The sequence below is a fragment of the Neomonachus schauinslandi genome, chromosome 12 (genome assembly GCF_002201575.2).
Source record: "Neomonachus schauinslandi chromosome 12, ASM220157v2, whole genome shotgun sequence".
Lineage (NCBI taxonomy): Eukaryota > Metazoa > Chordata > Mammalia > Carnivora > Phocidae > Neomonachus > Neomonachus schauinslandi.
This window is the reverse complement of record NC_058414.1, coordinates 1,702,490-1,715,899: the sequence shown is the minus strand read 5'-3', so window position 1 is coordinate 1,715,899 and position 13,410 is coordinate 1,702,490. Positions and strand designations below refer to the sequence as shown.

Sequence of the window (13,410 nt, the reverse complement as noted above, 5' to 3'; positions counted from 1 at the left end):
CATCTGGATTTACATTAATACAAAGAAAGAGAAGACGGCAGGGTGTTTTTCCTACAATGATCGAGAAAGATTTATTCCCTACCTGAATAGAAGCAAGCAGAGGAACTGGTCAGAGGATGGGGTTACTGATGTCTTTCACTTGCAAAAATGTGTTACAAGCCCATGGGGTGCCTTTCCAGATTTTGTAGACAGAAAAGATTGAACACGAGCTGGAATTAATGTGCCCTAAATTCTTCCTATATATTCTTCTGCTGTAAGATCTTAATCAGGAAGTGTGAGTATTTACTCTAGTTTCTAAAATTTCTCGTTAAAGCTTGCCTCACTTTCTAAGTTCATGATTTTAAATCAGGGCAATTTAAACCATTTGAAATATCTCTATAAAAGTATTTAACAAAATCTGTCAGAAAATGAACATTTGTATGTTCTGACATTCAAACAAATACCCTCAATTTTTCCAAAACAAACAAACAAAGAAATCATCTTTGGGTAAAAACTGAAGATGGAAAATTTTAACCAAACAGGGATTATCCATAAAAATCAAGTGTCCTCAAATTAAAGCTTATAGTGAAAACTGTTTCACAATTGTAATTACATTGGTCATTCTCCCCCGTGTTTATAATGGGTTACAATACCTCAACTTGATGAGAAAAGCCAAGAACAAAATGTCAGGGCTAAAACCACATGAAGGCTCTTAATATTTGTGCTAATTTCTACCCCCTCCGGCATGTGTTGTGAAATGTAGGCTTCTTTGCAAGCCCATCCCCTGAATCCCCAGTGAGTTGTAGAGAAGTTTCAAGAGTTAAAGAATCATTCTTCTCTTCAAAAACTAAAATAATAGAAACCACCATTTTTCTTCATGAAAACTGGGTAAAATAAATGCCTTTTTATTTTGGGAGTGCATCAGTGCTTGGTCGAATATAGTCTGTGTTTGCAGCGAGCTCTGTACATCAGGAAGGAGAGCATCTGTGAAATGGGGGAGTCTATGCTTTCCTCCACCACGGCTGCACCCAACCTTCCCCCCAGTTACAGTTACATAGAAAATTAGAGCCCAGACATCCTTTCCGAAGCTCTGGTCTGTGAGTGCATTGGGTTTGCAAAGAGAAAGGGGCAATGGATTGAGAACTCATAGATCTCCATCCAGCACCTGTAACATGCCCGACGCCAGCCTCGTTTTTTCTCTGCCTTTATTCTTAGTATAATTCAAGGGGAGAAATATCATCCTTCCTCTTTTAAAGGCTGTCTGTTGACCAGTGCACTTCCGGGGGCTGACGGAACGTCTCTTCCGGTAGGAGCAGAGACGCTTGGAAAACACAGGTGTTCGGGCTGTGAAAAGCAAAGGGTCAGTCCCAGAAGATAGAGGACCGCCCCCAAGGACACCGGCTGCTGAGGACTTCAGTCTGACTTAGCAGCCCAGGGTTGGTTGCTCAAGAGCTCAGCTTACAAAATCAGTCTGCTTCCCCCAAATTGAGGGCACTAGATGGATATACAGACAGTTGGTCCTCTCCTACCTCCTCCTTGGAGGATGTTAACACATTTTCGATCTCCGCCTATAAGCATGAGGATGCTGTCCTCACCCATCGTCCTGACCGCTCGGGTGCAGATGGGCTCCTCCCCATCATCACTAGACTGTGTAAAAATGGAGCAGAAAAAAAAAATGGAGCAGAAAAAAAAAATCAACTAGGAGCAGAGAGAGAGGAAGGCATGGGCCGGTTATCATGAGGCTGGCTGTGTAAGGAATCAAGAAATACAAAATGGACGGGCAAGATATTCCTTTATTTGGGAGAACGTCCACTTTTACCACCATTGTTTCAAGCAGGGGTTATTCTGTCGGTCCCAAGGTGCTAAAGAAAGCTTTGCTCAACCCGTGGAGCTATACAGTCTGAATCAAAGGAAATTAAAGCACAAAAAAGAAAATCAAGTCAAAATAAGAATAATAAAAATTCACCCTGTACAGGATAAGTGTATTCTCTATAAGTGGTTCTAAAACTTGGCTTCAAGCTTCATGAAAATCAAAGCAAAAGGCGTACCTACCCACACATACATTTTTTTAATTACGTGAAAAGAGGAAGTATGACAACTCTTCCAGGGAGACAGAATGTCATCCTTTTATTTTTCCAAATAAAACTTCTAAAACAATCTATAAAATGATTTTTTATATATTGCATGGTGGCTGAGGCTATCCGTAAAAATAATTTGAGTAAATGTGTTTCCATCAGTGGAATTTCTGGTCCTTGGGTTTACAGGGCGATAAAGTTTGAACAACTGTCGGTGGAAATCCTTCTCCAGGCATGGAAGGGAGATTGGATGAAATAGAAAGAACACGGGGCTAGAGATCAGAATCCTGGGTTTGAACTCCAGCTCTCCGGGTAACCGGACATGTGACCTTAGAGAAGTCACCTTCTCTTTCTCCTTATTTGTTTCCCATGTGCACACAGGCATGCTCCACATCCGCTTGGCTCCCTTCCATATCTCCAGCACCTAGAAAATCGCCTGGCACACCATCAGTGCCCAATAATTATTTGTCAATATCTTTGTTGAGTGGACCGGTGAAATGAATAACAGCAGCAGATTTACAAAATAAAAATATTTTTGCTGAACAGAGAATACCTTACAAATTGTTGATGGGGGGGTCCAAGATTGGAATTATTGTCTTACTCTTAGTTGTCTTAGTCTGCTGGGGCGGCCGTAGCAAAATACCATCAGCAGGGTGGCTGGGACAAAAGACATTTATTTCTGCCAGTTTTGTTGGATGCAAGTTCAAGATCCAGGTGTGGGCAGGGCTGGTTTCTCCTGACGCCTTTCTTCTTGGTGTATAGACAGCTCTCTCCTCTCCATGTCCTCACAGCGTCTTCCCTCTGTGTGTCTGTATCCTGATGTCCTCTTCTTAGAAGGACGCCAGTCATAATGGAGCAGAGCCCACCCTAGTGACCCCATTTTACCTTAACTCCCTTTTTAGAGGCCCTTTGTCCAAATACAGTCCCCTCGAGGGTTAGGGCTCCAAAATATGAATTTTGAGGGGGGGTACAATGCATATTCTATAGCACCAGGTAACCCCAAGGATAAGGAATAATACCATGGAATCCCAGAAGATACTCGGAAACTGAATTGTAACTATTAAACCCCAAATGCACATTCATAGCCAAAATTCTTTCTAATCCAGGTTATATGCTCTGTAATTAGAAGAGAGATACAATTTTCTCACCGTGATAAAACGTTTATAACAGTGAAACTGTATCATTCTAGCTTTATTTTCTCATTGCTCGATGTTTGCATCCTTCAATGGTTAGGATATTTTGAAATTCAGAAAATGTCCCCAGAATAAATGAGGCCATGAAGTCAACACAAGAAGAGCTACGAGCGCCAAGTTAAAATATTTAGAATTTAAGGAAAGCGTTAGAAATGATGAAAAATGATCCTTCTCCTTTCTGCCAGTTGGTGTAGTTTGCCCAAAGTCAGTGAACATCATACGATCTATTAAAATCCGTGGGTCAATTCTCTTGCTTACACTCCATCGCCAGAGATGATGTCTCTCCTGTTTAAAACACTTTTGTTTTTCCCTTGGCTTCTGGGCCACAGTGCCCTCCCCTTGTTCCTCGCATTTCTCTCTCGTCGATCTGTGCGCCTGGCAGACCACCTCCTCCACCCCCGCTTCAGTGCCAGAAATGCATGACTGCCTCTCGGCGCTCCATCTGAAGCTGCGGCTGTCCCTGGAGGCCCAGGGTCACACGCCCAGCCACTCACGCACCCCTGACCTCGTGTCTCCCATAGGCGTTCTCAAGACCAGGACAAGCCACCGGCCCTTGAGGCCTAAACCATCAGCTTCGTACGTGCTCCTCCCGGCGAGCGAGGTCTTCAAACAAGTATCTTGTCCTCCGCCTCTCATGGGGACCTGGGCGATTGTCCCTGCTCAGTCCCCTGGCTCTGCCTGCCCTGCCCCCACTCAGACTACCGGGTCCTGAGGTCTCCTGATGAGTGAAGAGAGGGCCGGACAGACCCCTTGTCCTGGAGCTGAGAACAGTTTCCTGTGCCCGAAACACACCTGTCCCCTACGAGCAGGGTCCGTGTCTTCTGAACCACGTGGGGGACACAGACACGCCATGCCTGGCCTCTTCACATGCTTCTGCTGACAGTGACCTCTGAGCGGTCACACACTTCCCTTGCGTCCTTAACCTCCTGGTGGCCCCATTTCCCCCAGGGGTTGCTGTTCCCTCCTTCCGAAGGTTGGCGTGGGGACCCGGGGAGCTGGGCTTCCGTGCACACTGGTTGTGCGATTCCTTTTAGTTTAGGGTTATTAATTTATTTAGACCAGTTCCTCCAGAAGTTCTGCCTCCAGCCCCTTGTACCTCTGGACAGCAGAAGTCCCAAGGGCAGCTAGTTGGTCACCCTCGTCTCTGGAGTCCTGCGTTCTCCCTTCATACGCCCGGCACCCAACCAATCATAAGCCATCGTCTTCCACCCACGTTTAAAACCCCTCACAATGACCAAGGAGAGGCGATGGTCTCGGTATAGGGAGCAGACCCGTGCTGTCTGGATGTTTCTGTATTGACATGACCACGACCCCTTTGGAGCACGTTTCCCAGAATCGAGGTGCACGCTGCACCACAGCGGGATTCTATCTCCCTGTTTTTCCAGAGAGGCATCTGGGGTAGAAGTCCATCCGGAAAGGTCACCTTTATTCTCCTGCTTTAACTTCTCCCTCGAGGTTTCTGGGATCAGCAGCTGTGGTTCTGGCCAGCACAAAAGCTCCAGGGGCAAAGTCTCCGAACGAGGCCACCCCCTGTGACCCCGCAGCCACAGGGCCTCCTCCTCCTTCGTGAGTTTAGGGATTTCTGCCTGCAAGCATTTCTGCCAGGCAGCAGAGTTCACGTTCACATAGAGTTTTAGCGAACGGAAAACTCGAGCCTCCTGGTAAATGTGTCTTGGGTCGGGGATGCTTAGCGAAGAAAAGAACCCTTGATTGGAAGGAGGCAGGGAGGGGAGATTTTTCTACAAAGTCTCGGGAGACCATCCACCCACTCTCCACTCCCCCCGGGCGCCCTGCAGGGGACTTCAGACCTGGGTCAGGTGACAGCGCGGGGCTGGTGGCCGTGGCCTGGGGGCGGTGTCCCCAGTTCCCGCGGGGCCAGCTAGGCGTGCAGACCAGGCCTGTGAGGAGCTGTGACTTGCCAGGGGAATGGGACAGTGGGGGTGGGTGGCTCTGGGGGCCGGGCTGGCTTGTCAGCTGGAGGAACTTGGGTCCTCTCCGCAAAGCAAGGAAAACATTTGTAGCAAACGTGCATTTATTGTTCGCCAGTTCAAGTTGTTTACATTTAAAAAAAACTCTTCCCCGCCATGCTGAGCCTTGTGCCGTTCCATCCCAGGAGAATGAACTCGGACTCTACTCTCCGAGAACGTTCCAGAAGGTGAACCAGGCTGGGAGCACACACCTGATGGCCGGCTCCTGGCCCCACAGGCAGGGCTGTGGTCCTCACAGCTGGCCGCTGTTCTCACCATGGTAACCCTGAGGGCACGCAGAAGGAACGCGGCAGGGCAGCTTCCAAACTCTGTTCCAGCTCCCTGCCCAGTGGGGTGGGCGGTCCTGACGGACGCTGATGCTGTTCCTGTGACCCCGAAACCTGGAAGTCAGAGGGATGAGGGCTCAGAGCTTTCCCCTGTGGTCCAGGCACCCAGTTCTGCACACGGAACAGGATTCCTCTCCCAGGGGCCCCTTCATTCTGCAGTGAGCTTTCTGGGCGCCGCACTGGGTCTGGGCTCAAGCCAAGGGTCCAAGGTTGGAAACTCCCCGGGTGATCAGCCAGTTTGAACAGACTGACTTGCGCTTGCAGAGGTGGTCACACAGAAGGAGAAACTGTAGCCCGGGGAATCTCTGAGCCTGAATGATGAATGGGCTTCGCCAGACCCCAGGGAAGCCCATGGTGTCAAGGGAATGAAGTGTCAACCGGTTTGCCCCTTGCCACCACCCGGTGGCATCTCCAGGCCCTGGGATGGATGAGGGACCTCCATCCCCGTGACTGCTTCTGAGGTCCCCGTTAGGTACGGCAGCTCGGCTGTGTCCCAGCTCACCCTGTGAGCAACTTCCTATGCTGGGCACTGTGGCCATTTCAACCAGGTGTCATGGAAGTGCCACCCGGGAGGGACACTTACCTCTTAAGGCTTCTACCTGAGCATCACTGCTGCTCTGCCTAGAGGCCTTCACTCCTCTAGGGCTATGGAACCTTCAAGGTTCCAAGGCCGGTCGGTCAGAAAGCAGAGCAAAGGGGACATCTCCCTGCCTTCACGGGTCACACCCTCCTTTCAGGTTCTGAGAGCAATGCCCCAGTGTCTGGGAGAACTTACGGAAGTAACCACAGCTCCTTGAGCCTACACCCGCCATTCCTGTCCTTGGGATCCCACCATGAGCCTCGTTGGGGAGGGGGTCCTGCGGTGGTTGGACCTACATAGTAATTCACCTGCAGGACCTCAAGCACTGCTGTCATTTCTTCTGTGTTACTGAGTAAAGGGGAGGAGAGGACCACCGATCCACAAACCTCTCCAGCGGCCACTTCCCTATTCTCACTCTTCCCTATTCTCACTCTTCCCTATTCTCACTCTTCCCTATTCTCACTATTGACTATTCTAATTATTCCCTATTCCCTATTCTCACTGTTCCCTATTCTCACTATTCACTCTTCTGTTCATTCTGTGGAGCAACCATCCTTAAGAATTTCCCTTACTTACCATCCTTCTTTGTTTTTATTATGTTCAATTAACCAACACAGAGTAAATCATTAGTTTTTGCTGTAGTGTTCAACGATTCACTAGTTGCATATAACACCCAGTGCTCATCACCATCCCAGCCTCCCTGGAGCCCCCGGTGTCTAAGCTGGCTGCTTCCCACTGGAATTGTCCCCTTGAGGTCAACAGGAGACCCCTGGTGACTGTCCACGGTCATCCTTAAGTCCTCCTAGATCTCCCCCTGGGGCGTATTTGTCATGCTGATCACTGCCTTATTCTTTCTTTCTTTCTTATAATTGTAAAAACAATGAAAATGGGATCAAGCCCATTAACACATGTTTACGTGCACAATGCTGGGTTGTGTGGCCAGTCTCCAGGGTTTAATCGTCTGGCATCAGTGAAACTTTATACCCACCGAGCAACCCCTCCCCTTCCCCTCCCCCAACCCCACCAACTCCCATTCTATTCCGTCTCCACGAGCTTGGCTATTTCAGATTCCACACGGAACCCGCAGTCTCACCTCCAGGTTATTTACCCAAAAGAATTGAAATGAGGATCTGAGAGAGGTAACTGTACACACATGTTCACAGCATCACGATTCACAACAGCCAAGAGGAGGGACCAGCCCAGTCCGCCGATGGATGAATGGATAAGGAAGAGTTGTTTGTTTGGTTTTTTTTTAAGATTTTATTTATTTATTTGAGAGAGAGAGGAGAGAGCACGGGCAGGGGGAGTGACAGAGGCAGAGGGAGAAGCAGGGACTGAGCAGGGAGCCCGATGCGGGACTTGATCCCAGGACCCCGGGATCATGACCTGAGCCGAAGGCAGACGCTTAACTGACCGAGCCCCCCAAGCGCCCGATTTTGTCTTCTGTATGGTGTGAGACATTTAATTTTTTTTTTCTAATGGCTACTCAGCTGTCCCAGCACCAATAAAGAGTTCACATTTACCCCTATGATTGAGATGCTACCTTGGTCATATACAACATTTCTACATGCAGTTGAGTTTAATTCTGTTTATTTTATTTCACTGGTCTACTTGTTTATTCAATAATACTTCACTGTTTTAGTTACTGAGATTTCATGGGATCTGTTGATATCCGTGAGGGCTGGCTCCCCTTGGGGTTTTCCCTTTTCAGTGTTTTCCTGCTTATTCTTGAATGTTGGTTTCATGAATTTTGATATCAGCATTAAAATATTTTACTAAGATTCCAATTAATTTACAAATTATTTTAGGGAGAATGACATCTTTATAATGCTGGCTCAACCTATCTAATTAAAAAGGGTGTCTTTTCAATGATGTATTGTATGGTGACTAACATAACATAATAAAATTTAAAAAAAAAAGAATATAAAAAAATAAATAAATAAATAAAGACGGTGCCTTTTATATGTTCAAGTATACTTTTGTGTTTTTCAGTAGTTTGCAAAGTTTTTAAACATTTTCTTTTTATAGGTTTTGCACTTTTCTTGCTGACTTTATTCTGAAGTATTTCTGCCTCTTTCCTGCTATTTTAAATGGCATTTTCTCCATCATTATATGTTCTTAACTTGTATTGCTTGTGTTTGTGAAGGCTCTTGGTTTCACTTGTTGATTGCATTGAGTAGTGACAGGGAGAGTGAATTTTCTTGCCTTGTTCTTGATATTACTGGAAATTCCTCTAAATTTTCCCCACCAAATAAACTGGTTTTTCAGCTTCAGTATGCATATTCTATCATGTTAAGGATGTATCCCTCATTTCTTATTCTTCTATTCTTGTGAGGTTTTTTTTTTTTTTTTAATCATGAGTAGAGGTTGAATTTTGACAAGGGTGTTCTCAACACCTACTGAGATAATTTCATACTTTTCCTAGAGTGATTAATATATTGTATGATATATAAGAATTTCCCAATATAGAATCAATATTGCACATTCTACTTGGTTATGGCATATTATTTTCTGAATGTGGTGTTGGATTCTGCTCTCTCAGGTTTTGCGGAGACATGGTGCCTGGATATTCGGGGGTGATACTTGTCTGTAGTTTTGCTCCTTTGCAGTGTCCTTCTCTGGTTAGATCAGTGTTATACTTCTTCATAGAAGGATTTAGGAGGTTGTCTTTTCTTTTCTTCCAGTGCTCTGGGATTATTTTTAGAGCATCACAACCGCCTGGTCCTGGAAGTTTTGCTAGAATTCCCCTCAGAAGCCATTTGGACGTGTGCTATTTTGGAGACGGTTCCTAAATACATTTCTCTGTTTATAACTCTAAAGGGTCCATTTTGGTTTATAAATCTAATGGGGCCATTTTGGTAATTTATAGTTCTCTAGTAAATTTCCATTTAGTTGGGATTTTCACACTTACTTATATAAAGATTTGCAAAACAGCCTCATTTTTAAAGAAAATTCTGCTCTTTCAAAGGTTATTTTCCACATATCATTTCTTATTTAAGTCTGATTTCTCCCTTCCCTCTTAATTAAGTTGGCTTTTGGTTTGTCTGTTTTGTTAATTTAAAAACATGATTTAATTTATTAATTAATGTTTTTTTTAAACTCTCCTTCTAATTAGTTTCTGCCTTTTTGCTTTTGTTATTTCCTCCTTGAGCCTTGTTTTTTTTTGTTTGTTTGTTTACTTTGTTACCTCTTCTTCTTCTTCTTCTTCTTCTTGTTTTTTTTGGACGTGGGATTTTAATTCATTTATTTTTATACTTTCCTTTCTGTTGATAAAAGTGTTTATCATTTCCTCTGACCACTGCTCTATATTCATACCACATATTCCAATATGTAGTATTTTCATTTTTATCATTTTTACAGTTTGTATTTCCCCTTTCACACAGGGTGATTTAATTGGGGTTTCTTAATTTTCAGATGGAAGGATCAGTATGTCTGGCTTTTGTTAGTAAATCCTAGCTTCATCATTTTGTGATCTCAGGATGTGTTTGTAAAGTTTCTCCTTTTTGAAAGTTGGTATTTTCTCTGTCAACTAATAATGGCCAGTTTTGGCCAGTTTTTGTGAATGCGTGCTGCAAAGGAGAGTGTGTTCTCCAGCATCGAGCCTCGGGGCTGCGTGTCGACCCACGAGGTCACTCCCTGACTATGCGTCTAGGTTTCTCACTTACAGAAACTGTGAGATAACAAACTGGTGTTATTTTAAGGCAGGAAGTTTGTGTAGTTTGTCATAAATAGAGAAGCACCTGGACGCGAGGGGCTAGAATTGTGTGAGTCCTTCTGGAAATGCACTGTGGACAAGAGGGTGGAAGGATTTTGAGAAACATCTTGCAGAAAGCCGAGGATGTGTGGGGCGGGCTCTTGGCAGAATCTGGACTTTGAGGACATGTAGGTGATGGCTCAGAAGGAGGTGAGGCTCGTGTGATCAGAAACTAGGGAAGGGGGTCCTTTTTATGTGCTGGCAGAGACCTTGACAGCATTGCATCCTGAAGTGATGTGTGCAGAAGGACTTGTCAGCAGTGGGCTTGGTTGAGCAGCTAAGGAGATTTGCGAGAGCAGAATGTGGAAGGTGCTTCCTGGTTTCTTCTTGCTGCTGACAGTGAGATGAAAGAGGGAGTGAGGCATCGAAGGAAGAACTTGTTGGAAGGAGCCAAGTTCTCAGCCTCTCCAGAGGTCAAAGGATCCTAACTGTGAGAACTAACTGCTGGAAGCTTGCATCAAGAAAAGCCTGAGCACCCGCACAATCCGGCAGGTCTCGGAGCTCGCTGGCGTCCTGATTTTAAGCTGGTCCCAAACGTTGAGCCCATGACACTGGGGCTGTCGAGCCACGATGCCCAGTGAAACTCTCTGGGAAATCACAAAAGCCAAAGTGGAAAAACGTGGAAGTAGTGGAAGTGAAGGTGATGGACTTGAAATTGGAGAAAAATCTGTTTTCTTCATTGGAAGTAAAAATGGGGGAAAGACTACTATTATTCTAAGGGGTCTTGACAGGGATGAGCCACCAAAACCAACCTCAGCTTTGGAACATACGTGCGGAAGAAGAACAGAAGGGCGTGATATACCAAAAGATACCGCTCACTTTTGGGAACTAGGTGGAGGAACCGCTTTATTGGACTTAATCAGCATACCAATCATGAGTGGTACCTTATGGACATTTTCTATTGTTCTTGTTTGGGATCTTTCCAAACCTAATGACCTTTGGCCCACTACGGAAATTCTGTTGCAAGCCACAAAAAGCCACGTAGATAAAATGATAATGAAACTGGGGAAGACATATTCTAAAGGAGAGTCTGAAATGAGACCGAAGATATGGAGTAATATGCAGAAGGACCATCCAGTGAGTTGCTGTTGGGATTATTCCTAGAATCCTTAGCCCCATACATAAAGATAACATCACAAACAATTTCCTTAGATTTTTATGCATGATTTGAAATTCATTTGACGTAGATGAACTTGTTCACTGGAGAATTATAGCAATTTAATAAAACCTCAGTGAGAGCAAAACAAGGAAAAAAAAAAGAAAAGAAAAGCCTGAGCATGTGATCGGCCACACCCACAAAGGTCTCTTGAAAGAGATGAAGTGTGTGTTCCTCTCAGGAGGCTTAAGGACCTGAGCAGGTGCCAGAGATGGAGTTGGAATTATCTTGGAAAGATCTGTGGATGTGGCTCTTGTCTAATGGGGTATATATAATCCATGGAAAACCCACAAAGATCTTTAGAAAATTGTTTCATCACAAACACAGCAACTTGGACTCTAAGGACAGAGAAGGGACAGGAGGACAGGAGGCTACTGGAATCCTACATTCTATTAGCAGGAAGCAGACTGGTGAAACCACTCAGTGGTAAGATTGTGCTGCCTAGAAGCAATGATGGCTTGGCAGGTGGGACACATAGCCCAGAGAGCTGAGAGCCAGGGAGAAACCTACCCCAGAGCCCCTGTGTTCCCAGCTGGATTTTAGAACGACCATGGGCCAGCGAGCTCCTTTTTACCATCCTCCTCCTTGAACCAGGACGTCCCCAGCAATTGTCTTCTGCCTGTGGGGCACTGGGGACACATGGCTCTAAGATCTAGTCCACAGATGGAAAACAGCTGTGGCTCAGGAGCTACACATAATGGGCTGCACCCAGGAGCCTCACTGGGTCTGGATTTAGGTGGTAGTCCATGGTGACACTTTGGACGTTAGGCTCGAGAGCTGATGAGGTCTGGTTGGATGATGAGACTCTGGTCTTCGAGCTGAGCTGTAATGAGACTTCGCTAACCCTTGCTCAGACCACTGACCTCCAGAAATTTAATCCTGTAAATTTGCAGGAGTTGGCTACGCACAGCATAAAACTAACGTAGACATAGTTTTTCACTGCTTCATGGTTGTGTGTCGGGGCGGGTGTGGGGGGCATGCGACTGGGGAACATACCTTAGCTGATCTGTGTGAAATTTTAGTTTTAATGTTCTGCATGTTTTCCACACATCTTACTTTCCTTTGGTTCTTTTTCACGATTATTTCGTATCTTGCTTCAGTATCTGGTATAACTAGTACATTGTGTATATTATGACTTTTCAATCAATCTACCCAAATCCAGGTGCTCTAACAAGTTTTGGGGTGGTTGTTTTGGTGGTGGGGTGGGTAGTTGCCAGTGGGAACATCTTATTCAAATCTGGTTTAGAGGTCTGATAAGTCTGAACATAGTAGCTGTGATTATTTCTGAGGGATGGATGTTTAGTTTGGTACTTACTGTTTTTTTGTTGTTGTTGTTGTTATTTGTATTTTAAGGTTTGTCTTCATTGAGCATGCTTTACCTCTGCCGTAATAGCAACTGTCGTAATGATAACACCAGCTATTCTGGGCTACTATCATGTCACATATGAAGAAGAATACTTTACTTGCGGGATTTTATTTATTTATTCTGTGCAGCAATATTCTTAGGTGAGCACTGTCATCCTCTCTGAGGCTTAGTCAGCTTAGATAAAAGTTAAAAATATGTGACATATGTTAACAATATGTCACGAATCAAGATGGAATTTTGTTGGGAATTATATAAAACTTCATTGGGAAGGGGTCTTTTCTCCTTCTCCTTATGAGTATCTTCATTGTCTGATGAATATGTATTAAGAACTTACTCTCAATTTGGACCAGGCAGGGTGCAAAGCACTTCGCATACGTGATCGCATGGGCCACATGTGATATTGTGATTTATAATAAGAAACATATAATTTAAAATATGTAAAAATATTGGCCTTGGTCCCCATTCTTGGCACAGAGCTCCTCAAACCCTTGGAATTTCCTAAGTGGTGAGAGCATGAAGGTGTCTGTTGTTATGTTAATGGAGTGATGCTTGGAAAGCATCTAAGGATGGGGACTGGTTGCCAGGGAAACTGACCAGATTTAGAGGTTGGAACTTTTTGTCTCCTCTGCTGATCTCAGTCCCGGGAAGGGGGAATCAATCACCAATGGTCGATGATTTAGTCGGTTATGCCCGTGTTATGAAATCCCCATAGAAACCCAAAAGGACAGGGTCCAGAGAGATTCCGGGTCAGTGAGCACATGGAGATGTGGGGAGAGGAGACTGGTGTGCTCTGATGGGACATGGAAGCTTCCCCAGAACTTGCCCTATGCTTCTCTCCCATCTGGCTGCTCCTGAGTTCTATCCTTTCATAATAAACTGGTGATCTAGGGAAGAAAGTGAGTTCTGTGAGCTGCTCTAGCAAATTAACCAAACCCAAGGAGGGGTCTTTGGAATCTCGGATCTACAGAAGCCCAGGTGATCACCTGCACTTGA

General features: G+C 45.1%; 1 protein-coding gene across 1 annotated transcript; it reads left to right on the top strand.

The window, feature by feature from the left end:
• The first annotated feature begins 10,465 nt into the window (after window positions 1–10,465).
• On the top strand, window positions 10,466–10,999 carry LOC110592685 (cytoplasmic dynein 2 light intermediate chain 1-like). The gene has a single exon (XM_044920182.1). It carries the CDS (start codon window positions 10,466–10,468, stop codon window positions 10,997–10,999), a length of 534 nt encoding a protein of 177 aa, XP_044776117.1.
• Window positions 11,000–13,410: the final 2,411 nt, after the last annotated feature.

Bases quoted from the DNA above. Each gene is read 5' to 3' on its own strand.
- LOC110592685 (XM_044920182.1), top strand. From the start codon at position 10,466: ATGCCCAGTGAAACTCTCTGGGAAATCACAAAAGCCAAAGTGGAAAAA.